Below are 15,719 nucleotides of genomic sequence, written 5' to 3' on the forward strand. Positions count from 1 at the left end.
GGTGGTTTTTACAAGGAAAGCACTCAGATCCTGACATTTATTGTACAGGATTGACTGGGAGGGAGGGGGGTGACAAAAGCAAGTCACCAATGATCAAATGCTGTCATCAGGAGAGCGAATCACCAAAAACGGAGACACGCTTAGCTGGGGGTACAGCTACCGACCATGCTGCCCACCCAGGGGTGAGGCTTAGGAGAAGATCCTGGCACTCAGGGTTTGGGAATTAAGGTGCTGCAAGCCAGGGAAGCCCTGTGACCTCCCAGCAGGTCTCAGAGGCAGCAATGCTGTTCGTGGAAAACTGAGCTCCATTCCTGGGAATAAATGTTAAGAATTTATTACAGAATTAGAACAGGAGGGTTTTGCTGATGCTGACGCAAGGGTGAGCAAATATGGAACTATTATTTTTATGCTCTGAGAGGTACTAGCTCCTGTGGAAGGAGCATTTTCCTGCTCCACCCAACTGCTGTCCAGCTGAACACTATATTTAGTAAATTGAGATTATCTGTCCAAGACAGAAAAATACTTTCTGTCTCTTATTGTTTCAAATTTAAAAAAGCACAGAAAGTGGAAAAGGAAGATGCCTGCCCTAGGATTCTGTACGAGATGGAAAAAAGCAGTAGAACTGCATTTGTTTTGCTGTAGGTCCCTTCCACCTTTCCAAACAGATTTAAATATTCAAGAGAAGAAGCACTGACACTTTTCAGCCTCATCGCTTTCTCTGCCAGGAAGCCTTTACAAACATTTAGCTTGAATTTTCCTTTTTTCCTTACCTCTAACTCAGAATAGTTACTCTCTGTGTCTCTGTCTCTGTCTCTCTCTCTCATACTCATCAAACAACTGTAGACTGCTAAATACCTTTTCAAGCCAAATTCTAATTATTTGGCCATTTCCAAGACTTCCTTGTCTGTGAAATCTTTCCAAGAGCTGAGCAATTTGCACTGATTTTCTCTGCACGTTTTCCAATTCACCAACTTTTTTCCTGGTAATGAGATACTTAAAAGGGTGGAAGTCATCATTCCAGCTGTAGCTGCCCTGAATACACAGACAGGAGTTATCAAATCCAGGCCCCAGGATGTGGTGTCTCCTCAAACATTGCCCCAAACTGATTCTTGCTGCCATAGCACCTTGCTATTTTTTATCTAATTCACTATTTCCTATAGACTGTGGGTTATTTCATAAATTTTTTCCCAGTTTTTCCCTCTGACAGATAATGTGCCTGGATCTCTTATATGGTTTCCTAACTAAAAACTTCTGGTTTTCTTATGGATCATTGCTGAAGACACTAAATTAGTGGAATACACACACCTCTAACTAGCACCAGTCAATTTTCAATCCACATGACAATGCTGGTCTCAAACTCAGCTTAGATCTCAGTTCTCTTGGCAATCAAGGGGAATGAAGTCAGACACAAGATACAAGGGCCACTTTGGAGTGCATTTGCTGCCAGTTTGGGCTCCAGATGGAGGAATGAGAGACAGTTGCTCCATACCAACTGTGGGGAACAGCCAGACCTTGTCCTCTGGCTGAGCTGGATCCAGCCAAGATCCTTCTCACACAATGGGAGAAGTCAGGATAGAAATCTGGGTGACTAGGCATCCCTGGGACAGCACAGGCAATGAATGTGACTGACCAGAGCTCTCCAGCCCTGCAGAAAAAGTCTATTTTGCCTAAACTCCTTCAACAACCTCAGGTCAGCCCTCACTCTGTGACTGCACACAGCTCTAGTCTTTCATTCTGGAAACAAATAATTTCAAAATGGAATTTGTGTTTCCTATATCAGAGCATAAAACATGTTTGTTGAAACATTTTAACTCTAATAAAATATAGCCTTTTTTATATCCAGTGAAACCTAGAATGACTAAGCTTGGAAGAGGCTTATGCCCCAAGAAAGCAGGTTTTTGTTAAATGTTTCACATATAAACCATCTTTAAAAGATGTTTCCTTCAGTCAGCAGTCTTTCACTCGGTCATTTTTCACAGTCTGATATAAACACTTCACAGCTTGGCTGTGGGATTTACCAGCATGCCCAGCTGGATGGCCAGCACAGCCACCCTGGCCTTCTGCTCTGGCTCTTGCTCAGCCTCCCGCAGTGCCTTGGCTCCTCTTGCATGACCCATGTGCCCCAGGCAAATTTTGGCAACATCGAGCCTCTGAGTCTTCACGCACATGCGAGCCATGTTCTCCCAGACAGCCTCACTGCAGGAAATGGGAAAGAAAAGGAGAGCTGTTATTGTGTCACCTGGAAGGCAGGTGAGGTGGGAGGAGAGAGAGTGTGAAAGGGGAAACCATCAGGACGTTGGGAATGGGGTGAGTGTAACAGAGACTCCAGTTGCTGTGTGAAGACTGAAGAGGAACAGAAGCAGGTTCACACACAAAGGTCAGTTCTTGAGATGAATGACCCCAACCTTAAGGAAATCTTGTGGGATTTGATTTACACCAATGCCTAAGAACAGCAGTTATACCTCTGCTCTGGAGACAGGCTGAGAGAGCTGGGGGTGTACAGCCTGGAGAAGAGAAGGCTCTGAGGAGAACTTAAGAGCCCCTTCCAGTGCCCAAAGGGGCTCCAGGAGAGCTGGAGAAGGACTTAGGACAAGGGCCCAGAGGGACAGGACAAGGGGGAATGGCTTTAAACTGAAAAAGGGGAGATCCAGATTGGATATTAGGAAGGAATTGTTCCCTGGGAGGGTGGGCAGGCCCTGGCACAGGGTTCCCAGAGAAGCTGTGGCTGCCCCTGGATCCCTGGCAGTGTCCAAGGCCAGGTTGGACGGGGCTTGGAGCAGCCTGGGACAGTGGAAGGTGTCCCTGCCCAAAGCAGGGGTGGGTAGAACTAGATGGTCTTTAAGGTCCCTTCCCACCCAAACCAGTCTGTGATTCTATGTTTGCACATACATAAACATTGATCATGTGCCCATCCAGCTGTAGCTGCAGCCTATAGACAGTCACAATACTCCCACACTGATGTTCAGAAATCAAAATTAAAATGATGAGAAAAGCCTTAGCCTCGTACTGGAAATCTCCTGCTGCAGTCTGGAGTAGTTTAAATACTGAACAGCTGTTGGGAGCCCAATTGTTTTACTCAGTAATAGGGAATGATGTGTAGGAAACAAATTACCAAACAAACATGTTCTAATTTAAAACTTGCATAAAATGGGCAAAAAGAAAAGCTTTGTGATGCTCAGAACAAGAACTCCTCTGGTCTATGAGCTCACAGTTAACACTGCAAAGTCTCCTGCCCAGGCAAGGCAGGACAGGCTGAGGACCGTGCTCCTGGCTGGAATGGCTAGCAGAACTGCTCAGCAGAAGGACCATGACAGAACTGACCATCACAGAGCAGGACAAGCAGAGATTTTCACAGATTCTATTCACATTTGAGGCTCTTCAGAATTTCATGCAATATGTTTGACTAATAAAAACCATAAGCATTCAAAATAAGGGGTTTTTTCTACGTCACCCTCAGCAGAAGTCTGTGCAGTTCTCAGGCACCACCACAGCACAAAGTAAAGATCTAAATTTTAAAAGCAGGAAAAAAACAGAAAATAATAGAATAGAATGGCACTTTACGTCCTGCCACCAAATTCCCTTCCAGTTTTCCTATGATTAAAATGTTTTTCTGTTTCCAGTGGCTGTGGGAAAGCCCTGCACAAACAGGGGAAAGTGACTAACCGGGAAGCAGCGGAACAGGTGAACCCTGACGTGCTCTCCAGCACATACGCTAAGAAAAGGCACAGGAAAAATTCTTTGCATAATTTGCTTTAGAATTAGAGCATCTTTTACTTGCAGTGCAACTTGTATAAAGGTTTCAGGTCGTAATCAACATAAATAAGTGATATAGACTTCACTGAGGACAAACGGTATAGAGAAAATAAAAAAGGAACAGAAGCAATAAATCAGGAAGAAATTTCAGAAAGATCAGAAGTGTTTCTGGTTTAAAAAAGCAAAAATGCATGTCTGAGTGACACCTTTCTTACAACTGAGTAGTATTCAAATACAGCCTCCTCATGCTCTTCTCTCACATGTCCAAGCTCCCCAGCTGAGGAGCCAAAAGGAACATTGAAATAAAGCATGGTCATTTCAGACCTGGATGGGCCTGACAGAAGATCCTTGTGTGCATCACCACTCAATACAGAAATTCTGCTTGTGTCAGCAGATGTGACCTTCCTAATTTCCGAAAAGTTGGAACTGGTTTCTCTTTTATTCCAGACACTATCTGTATCTGGAACTGGGAAAGGAGGGAAAAACACCTTTTAAGAACATTGACATGATTAACATGGTGTTGATCAACACAGCCAGTTGAGTTCTGTCCTTAGGAAAAGCTGCTCAAGGCTGTACCTGGGCACAACTGTGCTTCACAGCACATGAGGAGAAGTACATTTTCCAAGCTCTGCAGTGTGCCAGAAGAAGCTGGCAACAGCCAGCTGGCTCTGGGTGAAGGAATGCACGTCTGTGCTGGGCTTTGTCAAGCTGACTAACAGTGAGTTTCTGAAAGGAAATCAAAGTCTTTATTTTTCAGAGCTCTGACAGCTCTCAAGTCCCTCCACGCAGGAAGATGAGAGTTCATGGGCTCAAACAGGCGAGCGGATGAGAATTCTTATTTAGACTACAGGGAGTGGAAACTTTTGAGAGGAAATAGACTACACAATGTATTTTAAAGTACAAAGTTAAAAGATAACAGCGTGCAGAGAGTCACAGCAGGATTTAGGAGATGTTGCTCATCATCTCTCATCTGTGTTGTGCTTTCCTGGATGGCAACAGTTCAGCAGGAGCTGCTGAGCAGAAGCAACTGCCCCTAGAACTCCTCTTTGGGGGCTCTTGTCCCCCAGGCACCTGCCTGTGGGCCACGTGGGCACCCAGGTACCTCTGCCCTGAGGAGCTGGAGTTCTGCCATCCCACCTCTTTCTTCTCCACTCCAAACCTGAGAAATGAACCTGAGAGGCTCCAGCTGTGGGTACGCTGGGGGCAGCAACAAACTCAGAGGGAGAAACATCTGCAGTTGATGTGCTCTGCAGCTGGTTTTGTTCTGGCAGACAGTGCCTTCTGCCACCCCAGCTGGGCAGGCGGTGAGCACACCAGGCTCAAACTGCACCAAAGACACTGAATTTGGGAGTGTTCACAGCAGAGCACAGCTTGCATGGACTCACCCAGCACAGGGACCACAGCAAGAGACAAGAGGAACACCAAAGAAAGGTGTCCCTGCCCATGGCAGAGAGTTGGTACTAGATGGTCCTTAAGGTCCTTTCCAACCCAAACCATTCCATGTTTCTAAGATTCTGAGTGATGCCTTTTCCTGGTCTTAAAATCAAGAGTCAAACACAGTTAGAAGGGAAAAAAGGATTTTACCTTGGTATTTATCTTAAGGATCCTTAGGTGCACACATCCAGGTCATATGCATTGAAATGCACCCTGCAAAATGCGCCCCTCCCCTCCCCCCCCAAAATCTGGTATAACATTATAGGTGTTACTAATTAGCAGATCTATCAAAGATTCCCCAATGAGAGGCTCGAGTGAGCCCCCCTCCCCAGGAGCCTTCCCCTGGATGGTTCTATCTTAGTTTCCAGAATGTGTTCTGGAGAGGACCTTGGGGTCTGGGGCACACTGACCCCTAACTACAAAGCTTCTAAGATGTTTAGTCTCTTAACAAAGTAAGTCTAAGAATGTAGGCTAAAAACCACTAAGAATACAAAAAGTTATAAAAAGGTATATAAAAAGAGGTATAAAAGAAAAGGCAAAAAATCATCCTGGCATCATGAGAGACACGATCAGAGCAGCTCACCAGCACAAGAACCCATGGCATGTGAGACAACTGACTCCCTCTGACCACTCCTTCTCCTGCTTCTGCCCTGCAGAAACACCTGAAGGAGTGCTTCACTTAAGGAACCCAGCCTTGCTCTGCCCAGAGGAGTTCCCACACCCCGCTGGGTTTGGTGAGCAGCTGCACAGGGCAGAGCAACAGCCATGGTCCCCATGCAGCTGCAGCAGAGACTGGTTCTTTCCAGCAGACACACCCTTCACAAGAGGGACAGTGCTCTGATAAGGTACATGGAGAGGAAAGGGTAGGAAAGAGGAGGGGAGGGGATCCTGGGAGCACCCACAACCCACTTCCACGTCTCTCTGTGTTTCAAGAAGACCAACCTCAGCCTTGAGATGCACAACCTCCCTGGCAGGCACACACCTCCACCACCAGGGCAAGTTATGCTGCCCCTCAGAAATGTGGGCAGATGGATCTGGGTCTGGTGAACAAACAGGAGGTGCTGAACAGATTCACTTAAATCCCAGGGAAAACTACAGTTTATCTCCCAACAGCTGCTAGTGTAGCGAGAAAGATGAATCTGTCCATGCATCCCTAAAAGGCAGCAACCCTCCTTTCCAGGCCTGGCTCTGCTGTCCATATAAAATGCCAAGTAATATTTTTCCCTGCCCCCAACTCTGACTCCAGGAATTTCCTGTTCCTCCCCTCCTCCTCCTTTCATCCCCCTTGGAAAGCCTCTCACATCTGTACTTCATCAGCTGAAGCTGGAAACTTAACGAAGCCCAGGCGCAGCAGCAGTGGGAGCAGAGCCATGGGAAGGCATCCCGAGCAGCCTGAGAGCCCCAAGCCCCCCAGCAGGCACAGGGATGCACCATCCACTGCTGCACCCTGAGCTCCCCAGGCTCCAGGCCACATCCACAGTGCCAGGGATTTGGGAAGCAAATGTTGACGCCTTTTAAGAGTGGACACAAATTTTACCACATATTTGATGGAAGTTTCCTCGCTTTGTATCTGACCTTTCATATCTGTTTTTCTGTGTGAACTGTGTTTACAGCATCCACAGTCTGATCTCACAAACCTTTCTGTTCCCATATATTTTTCATTGCCTATTTAGCATGAAAGTTTAAAGAAAAAAATGGAATTTTATTTAGAGGTGCTGGAGATTTATATGTCTGAAGCATCTCACTGAAAAATCTTTTCTCCCTCTATTAATGGGCTATATTTGGAAAATGAACACTGATCAGGATCAGGGTAAAAAAAAAACCCTCTTTTCAATTTGGGCCCCACTTTGTTGAACTGGACCCCATAATATTATATATAACCAATTAAATTGCATCCTATAATGTTATATTATAGATAATCACAGAATAGTTTGAGTAGGAAGGGACATTAAAAACCATCTTGTTCCAAACCCCTGCCATGGGCAGGGACACCTTCCACTAGACTGGAAAACTCTAAGGACTTGAGAAAATGAGGTTTTATCTGATGTAGCTAAATTAGGTTTGATGCTTTTAAAATGCATTTATGGGATTCTGGTTGTATCTTTCCATGGGACTAAAAGACAACAAGGAACTAAGTAATAGATGAAAAGCTGTTCAATGAAACTCTTGATAGTGTTAATGATATTATATGAGCTACTCTAAAAAAAGTCAGGTATTTTTCATGGATGATCCAAACACTGAAAGCTGATGAGGCTACTCCTAAAAACTCTTCCCTGGCAGAAACAGAGCATTTGATAAAGCAGCTTTACAGAATAAATCTATAATATCCCATTGAATACATAGCTTTGTTCCAAACTTACCCTCGTAAAACCAACACCAAGAGATTGCTCCATGTGGGTTGTATGACACAAACCCCTGTGCACCACAGAATGCAGTGAGTGCTGCAAAAAGCACATCCTACAGCCTGTTTGTCAGCAGAGAAGCATTCACTAAGGTTGTTTTTTATTAAGGATCAGGATTCCCATACTGTTTAAGTTGGATATTAGGGAAAATTTCTTCATGGAAAGGGTGGTCAGGCACTGGCACAGCTGCCCAGGACAGTGGTGGAGTCACCATCCCAGAAGGGATTTAAAAGCTGTGTGGATGTAGCACTTGGGGACATGAATCTCTGGCTGGGGCAACAGTTGGACTTTATCTTCTCCAATCTTTATGATTCTATGATTAGACTGATTTGTTTAGCCTTTGTAAAATATAATTACTATTTTTGAAAATGTTACATGAGAAGGAAGCTTGGGCCCTGCTGAAAATACACACTCAGACTTCATCAAATCACAGAAATCAAATGGGGAGAGGCAGAAGCAGGTGTGTGACTTTTCCCTAAAGATAAATCTCTCCTGGCATTATCTGTATATAAAAATCATCTCCCTTGCTGCTGAATCTCTGGCTTATGATAAACACAGAACCATAACAGCAAATAACCCAAGGAGTTTAAAATATGCAAATATGGTCATTGCTGGTAGGAAATTTCTTTGAAGAATGACAGACATCGGTGTGTTTATACTGAAAGTTCTAAAACCGGAAATGTACAGAAACATGACCAATCACAGGGAAAAAGAAAAACCAAAGATGCTATCATGCTCTCAAGGGATGAAGTTGCTCGAAGTACTTAAAGCTGAATTTGTTTAAAGATTAAAAATTATCAGAGCACATAGAGGAGAGTTGAGTTCATAGCCAGGTTAGTACATTCAATATCAGTAGCTGAAAACTAATTATAGGAGCATATAGCTTTATTGGAATTTTCCCCCCTTCTCTCACCAACAAGTCTTGAAAATAAAATGTTGCCTTGCAAAAAATTTCAGACTGGTTTGCTTCTGTGTATCAGCTGTTTAGGGGCAAAGCCTCTTGCCTGGTAAGACGGAGCCACTATAAAATTAAATCAGTTTCTAATCTAATGTTATTGATTACAGGGATGTGAACTCCCATGCCAGCCCTTCAGCAGGTCTGTGCCAGGTCTCCTCAGTGCTGACCGTGCCTTCAGCTCGCTGTGTACGTATGTACCCATGCGGTATTTAGGCAGCCTGAAGAGCTGTGCCCGGCTCAGCTCAGGAAGGGCAGAACCCCAGACAGTACTGCCCGGCCGCAGGGCAGTGCCCACCACAATCCCTGTCCTCGTCCCGGTGCTGCCGAGGCAGCTGATGGGAACAGCAAACAGCCCTCTGGAGAGCCACTCTGGAAAGAGCCAGGTTCAAGGACAGTTTGGAATGCCCTCAACAGCTCTCTTTAACCTGTTTATCAGAGCAGCACCTGCCCTGCCCTGTGGCAGTCCATTCCGGGCTGGGCTCTCAGCAGGGACATCCCCTGGCGCCCATGGCAGCAGCGTTTCCACGCCCCGGGCACCGAGCGGGGTGGGCAGCGTCCCTCGAGGCTCCGCGGGGCCGCCGGCGCTCGCAGCTCGCCGGGACTCGGGCACCGGCACCGTGTAGTGACTCTCAACCTCACTCACACCCCAACACTTGCGCCTGCCTTTGCAGACACCCCCAAACTGTTTTGTTATCGGGTTGAAAATCTCGAGATTTTATACTCCCTATTTATCTGCCACGGTCCCTCCTACGGTGCAGAGAGGACGCGGACATCAGGGCACCCCCGCAGCGCTTTCGTCGCGCTGTCCAGCAGCGAACCCCAATATTGTTTTGCTTCTAGTAGAAGGTATTTCAAAATCCGCCTCCTCAGTCCACTTCCACAGAACTGATGCTCCGAGGGCTGACGCTGGGATTTCCTTCTCTCCTTTTCCCGAGGAGCTCCGCTGTGCTCCTCGGGCTCCCCGAGACGCTGCGGGTCCTGGCAGCCCTGCTGGGGGCAGCGGCGAGGAGAGGAGGCGTGAGGCGGGGAGGGGGCTCTCCGAGGGGAGGAGGGACAACTTTAGAAGTCTCCATAGTCTTTTCCTTTCAGGAAACACATCCTGTTAATGTTTGACTGCCGTGGCAGTGGCTCTTTTTTTTTTGCAGTCGACTACGCCCTGAGGCTCACCAAAACGAGCCACAAAAACAGCCATTTCCTCTTGGTGGGGAGGTGGGGGGGCCTTTTCCTCACCGCAGTGGCTGTTCTCGTCCCGGCACTCACAGCTCGGCTCTTCGGAGAGGGACATAGCAGAGCAGTCTCCTCGAGATACTCCAGACTTGCAGACCACCTTTGCGATGACCGCATTCCCCTCTGGCTCGGCTTGGCTTTGAGAGGATGCCATCTGTCACCGTTTGCAGGATATTCTGAAGTTTGCACCCAAACCCAGGCTTTTGGAGCAGCGCTGGTTGGCTTGGAGGACCCGGTGCTCGGCAGGCTACGGCGAGCATCCCATCCCACCTCTGCCCCACCTCAGCTCAGGCTCTCCTGCCCCAAGACTGGATTCTGTCTGGATTCGCCCCATCCAACACGGAATGGACCTCCCTGTCATCCAGTTCACCACGGGACTGGCATTACTTATCAAGGTGCAAGAAGGTGGATAAGTCAGCGCTGGGAAGGACCTAAAAAAGCTTCTTTGTGTTCTTATTTTATGGAATTCTCCTATCTACCTCACAAAATTCTCATTTCCTTGGTCAGAAACCTCTCTGGAGTTGACTTCAAGAATGAACGGTGATGTCCTCTAGCCCCCTGTAACACCCCAGCGCAGCTGCCTGTTCCCAGCCCAATTTCAATGTGCTGCAGCTGACTGGGACCTCGTGTCGTCTGCAATTAGAGACTGGCAGCAAGCTGACAGTCAGATATGACTGTCCAGAAACTGGTAGCCACAGCTGTGTTGGTAGCCCTGGTCTCACTCATCCTTAACAACGCGGCTGCCTTTACCCCCAACTGGGTGTACCAAACGCTGGAGGACGGGCGCAAGCGCAGTGTGGGGCTCTGGAGGATGTGCTGGCTGGCAGAGCGGAGCAGAGGGGGTGCAAGCACCAGTGCCAGGCACGGGCAAGGGGAGGAACAGGAGTGTGAAGCCCTGGGATGGGGTTCAGAATCGGCTGGGTTCCAGGAGTCACGCAGCACTGTCAAATGTAAGTACAGTCTCTTGTCTTCTCTGCAGACACGAGGTCGCGATAGATAGGGTGCACCTGGTCCCCAGGAGTTCAATGGCCTAACCCTGAAATCATTGTTATCCATCTTAATCTAAACATCTCTTCACATTCATTCCCAAATAAATTAATTTCAGAAAATAAGAAGCATGATGTTCACCAGTGATGAACTAAACTCCTCCTCCCCCCTCAAAACCAGCAATCTGCATTGTGCTGCCTGGTTTATACAGCCCAGGAATCGATCTGCTTTGATAAAACAATCTGTGAAGTGTAAGTCTAAAGTTCTGAGACATCTTGAGCTCACCTCTCCCTCCTGGGCTCCTGCCCTAAGATATCCCTTCCTCCTCAGTGCAACAGCAACCACGGTTTCTCTGAATACCCTAAAACTAAAAAAACCCCCAATCTTGAAAAGATATTGCAATGTTGATATTGCAACATGTTGAGTTATTTCTCCCTTCTGTTTGCTTATGCTGGAAATGCCAGGAGCAGAAAAGACAGAAATAGTTGTGGTAAAACATGTAAAATTGAGAAAGGTCTTAAAATGTGTAACTATTCTTCTTGGTGAAAAAATACAATTAATATACAACTTGGTGACTACAAAAATCATTACCCATGGTGTATTTTTCATTTTGCACTTTCACAGACTTGTGGGATCTGAAGAACACAAATAGCTTACACCGAGCTTGGGAAAATTATTGGATAACATGAGAATTACAGAACTGATTAATAAATAATAAACCTTATGTATCACATTCATAGCATTAATGGTGCAACCCTGCTCCCCCAGAGCAGAACTGCGCTGGAATAGGATCACAGAGAGGCTTGGGTTGGAAGGGACTTTAAAGACTGTCCAAAATAACCTGCAGACACCGTGTCTGGGGCCACAACTACCCTGGTGCCAAAAGGTTTCTCCCCTAACCCCCCCGGCAATCCCAGCAGCCAGGCTGTGAGCAGCCATTCGAAGGGGAGTCAGTGCTTCCGCTGAACCCTTCGAGGCATGGAATTTAACAGAACAAATGGCTATAAAGTCCATGCTTCAACAGACCACAGGACTTTCCCAAGATTTTAAGGATGCTCATAAACAGCTCTGGCACCTCTGAGGGATGGTTGGCAGCATCAATAACATACATGATTTCAAACCAGATTTTTTTCATGGTTTGAAATTGGTCCTTGGAGTTTCTTAGATCCCTCTGGAGAGAAACCAAAGAAATATTAGAGGAATTTCTTTTAAAAATGCTTTAATGTGGACCCATTCCAGATCATACTTTCCAATAAAATCATGCAGAAACATTTTTTGTACATTTGCTAATACTGAGCCTGCATAAATCACAAACAGAAAATTTCTCAAAGGTTTTTAAGTCCTTACCCTTTCAAGATTTTTTTAACTGAAAGAACTTTCATGACAATAAATGGTTATAAAAAGGATTAGACTGTGGGAGAAGTTCCTTGATGTGTATCTGCAGCTTCATCTCTGGAATCACTTCCCCAATTAATACTGATAAGCCATATTCTAACTCGAAGAACATGTGTACCATTCACAAATTGTAAAAGTACGTTATGTACTCCACACTGGAACAAGCTGCTGCACAGTGAATTTGGCTCCTGCAGCATTTTTACCACACAAGCTTGTATTTCTTGCTGTGTGCAGGCCAGAAGGTGTATGGTGCCTACAGATGAGAAGTATTAGTTTCACAGCAGAACTGTCTGGCAGCAGTTTCTGATGTCAAATAGAAGGATAATGTGACAGAAAATATGAAAATTTCCAAGTAATAATTATAGCATGATGAAGGGCTCAGAAGAATTATCTGACAACCACTAATTCTAATTTAAAGAAGGCTTTTCAAGCCCAGGGACTTGATCTGTATAGGAGTAAAGCATCCATTCCCTACTTAATCTGGAAGCAAATAGTAAGCCAAGGTCAATTCTGAATCTTGATAAAGCACTTAAAGGAAAATCCCCCCTCTGCAGCTGTGTCGTGACAAACCCAGTAGGAAACACAACTGTGTCATTTATTTTTAAGACAATTTTGTTTCCATGGACATACACATGGTCAGTATGAGCCTGATTCTGCATCCATGGATTTGTCATTCTAAAGAATTTCTCTAATAAGAAAGCACAAATTATTTTAGTAATACCTATGGCAATCCTCATCTGCCAGTTGTAGATGAATCACAGACGTGCAGGGAAGGTGTGTGTGTGTGTATACATATGCATATATATACATACGTCTAAAAATAAATTTATGAAGGAAAAAACACCTTCCTCAATGCTGAGTTACCACAAAGTATTTTGGATGCCATTTGTAGAACACAGAAAACCTGTTCTGCCAAAAGCAACGCAAAAGAGGCCACAATCTGGCTCATATAAAACAATGTATTTATACACATACAGATATACATATTTGAGAGGCAAGCTATTTATCTCACAGTTCAACAGAAAAACTGTAAGCTCTTTGGGAAGAGAAGACTCCTGTACAAGCCATGTGTAACTAGCAGCCAACTATAGGCACTACTATAAGCTGGCTTCTTCCCTGGCAGAGAGAAGTACATTCTTAGAACCTGCTTTTCACTGACTTTCTCTGCCTGCTCTTTCTCCCATTGGAATCACAGAATCATGGAATGGTTTGGGCTGGAAAGAACCTTCAAGTCCATCTCATCTCACCCCCTGCCATGGGCAGGGACACATTCCATTATGCCAAGTTGCTCCAAGCTCAGTCCAACTTGGCCCTGGACACTTCCAGGGAGATGGGGCAGCCACAGCTTCTCTGGGCAAACCTGTGCCAGGGCCTCACCAACCTGAAAGGGAGGGATTTCTTCCTAGAAATGGCAAAAAACCCAAAAAGAAATCCACGGACAGGAGTAAATTATATTAAAAATACAGGGAAAGGAAGTGTCACAATGTGAACTATTTCTGCAAGGCACAACATCAGAAGTGTGGGCAACTGATCCCATGGGAAAGCATTTCAACTCTTGTCCTTCAACCTCACTCTCCTGGAAGTGGAGATCCCAGGCCCTTTTGGTTGTCTTTACCAACCTTTCTCTTTCTCATCCTCCTGCTGTGCAGCCCTGTACCTCTCTTTCAACCACCTGTGATGCTGAAAAGCTTCTGTGATGGTTCAGATGACTAACAGCAAAAGAATCCCCAGGTTAGGGTGGAAGTTTTGGACATGGAGATGGGATGGGGTTTTTGGTGGATATTTTTCCATTGGATTAGGCAGTGGTATCAGAGTCCAACAAGTGCTGCTGCTAACACAAGCTAAGTGATAAAGGTGTAAGGAGGGGTGAGATGGCTCCTTTTTAGTGGTAATAAACTCTCCGATCTGAAACCTTCACCTATGCTGAGAATCAGCCCAGCTAAGAGGACATCAATCTAAGTTTTTATAACTTGGACAAACCATTGAATGATACAAACTTAAATGCTTCACTGAGAACTCAGACTGTATAGCCCTTCTTCAAACACTTTAAGGAAACCCAGCCAAGTAGCCTAACTTTCCTGTCACCTGAGTGTAGGCAAAGACATTTGACAAAGATTATGGAGCTGCAGTTTCAGAGCTGTTGCAAAATTCTGGAAGATTATGCTCTTGTCTGCATCTCTTAATGCCTCAGAAAAAGCCCACAGGCAGTAGAAGCACAGCCTCAGTAAGAGCTGTAAGAGGGGTAAGACAGCATGTCAGGAGTAGTCAACAAGGAGCTTTGTGCCCATGTCACAGGTGAGCAAGCGCAGCCCACCCAGCAATGCAGCTCCACACAGGGACACGTGAGCTACCTCGAGTGGCAAGAACACACAGCTACACCACCAGTGATGCCTCTCAGAGCCAACCCTTCTCAAAGCCACCTAGGTCCTGGCCCAGTACCATGCCAGGAATACTGCATGAACACACCAGATTACTTGGAATCAGCTTAGGTATTTTTAGCCACACTTCAGAGTACAAATACGCCCTTAAGTTCTGCCGTGCTCTGAGGCTATCTCTGGATGGGCACGGGAGATGATTTATTCATCAGCCGACGTCACAGTTTGTCCCTTTTTGTCTAAAGAACATTAGAAACAATGTGGAAATGCAGGAATAGGGAGGGGTTTAAAAGATACAAAACCTCACTGGGTTCTTCAGGGCTGCAGGAGACATAAGGAAAATTTCAACAGCAGGACGTGTGTGTCAATTTCTGATGCTCAGAGCTGGATTGCTCTTGTGGGAATTGTGGGAATTCAGTTCTAACAAGGAGTGTAACCCATGCCAGGGAGAGGCACGGCATCAGGAGCAGCTACATGACTGCCACAGGAACCCCAGGTAAACATTTGTCCAGCCTGGATGGATGATTGGTGCACACACATAGATACAGGGACATTTGGTGGCTGAGGCAGAATGCTGCTCAGGGTAGGAATGAGGAGCTGAGGTTTGCTACAAAGGCAGCTGTTCCCCTTAATGCCCATGTCCACTGCATTTACACAAAGTTCCAATATCTCCAAAATTTCCAATTTCTCTGAAATTTGGCTGTCTGCAAGCCAGGCTGAGTAAAGCAGCTGAATGTGCTGTAGACGTGTTACTTGTCTACATATATGTATTTCCATAGACAGAGACCCAGAACGGAGGCCAAGTGCATCTGGAGAAGACAGGAACTACCACCAGATTCAAAAAAGCCCCAAACCTTATTATACACATGATATATATTGTCTGATAGACTGCTCAGGCTGTTCCAGAGATGAGGCAGCACGGGCAGCTGGCAGCTCAGGGTTTGTGATTTCCCATCCAACTATCTGAAATATGAGCAACATTTAAATAAGTGACACTACTAATTTAATGATGGAGGCCAGTAGAGATGAATTCTGAGAGACATGGCTTTTCAAATTGGAGTGAATGCTCATTTTAATGTCGAGGTACAATTCCGTGTACTCATTTTGGAAAAGTGCAAAACTCCTTAGGATTCGGGACAGGAAAATGAACCTAATACACGTTTCAAGGCAGTACATACACAAGTGTTG

General features: G+C 45.7%; 2 protein-coding genes across 5 annotated transcripts in view; one reads left to right on the forward strand and one right to left on the reverse strand.

Moving 5' to 3' along the window:
* IFT140 (intraflagellar transport 140) overlaps window positions 1-15,719 on the reverse strand; it is a 106,065-nt gene that overhangs the window by 6,726 nt on the left and 83,620 nt on the right. For all 4 annotated transcript variants that reach the window (XM_048321094.1, XM_048321093.1, XM_048321091.1 and 1 more), the window contains one exon: window positions 2,019-2,196. In XM_048321094.1, the coding sequence (XP_048177051.1) occupies window positions 2,019-2,196 (178 nt within the window). The remainder of the gene's footprint in view (window positions 1-2,018; window positions 2,197-15,719) is intronic.
* Window positions 9,617-15,719, forward strand: part of TMEM204 (transmembrane protein 204) — a 29,087-nt gene continuing 22,984 nt past the window's right edge. Inside the window, exon 1 of the mRNA XM_048321096.1 lies at window positions 9,617-10,724. Coding sequence (XP_048177053.1) covers window positions 10,445-10,724 — 280 coding nt within the window. The 5' untranslated portion in view covers window positions 9,617-10,444. The remainder of the gene's footprint in view (window positions 10,725-15,719) is intronic.

The sequence above is a fragment of the Corvus hawaiiensis genome, chromosome 16 (genome assembly GCF_020740725.1).
Source record: "Corvus hawaiiensis isolate bCorHaw1 chromosome 16, bCorHaw1.pri.cur, whole genome shotgun sequence".
NCBI classification, from domain to species: domain Eukaryota; kingdom Metazoa; phylum Chordata; class Aves; order Passeriformes; family Corvidae; genus Corvus; species Corvus hawaiiensis.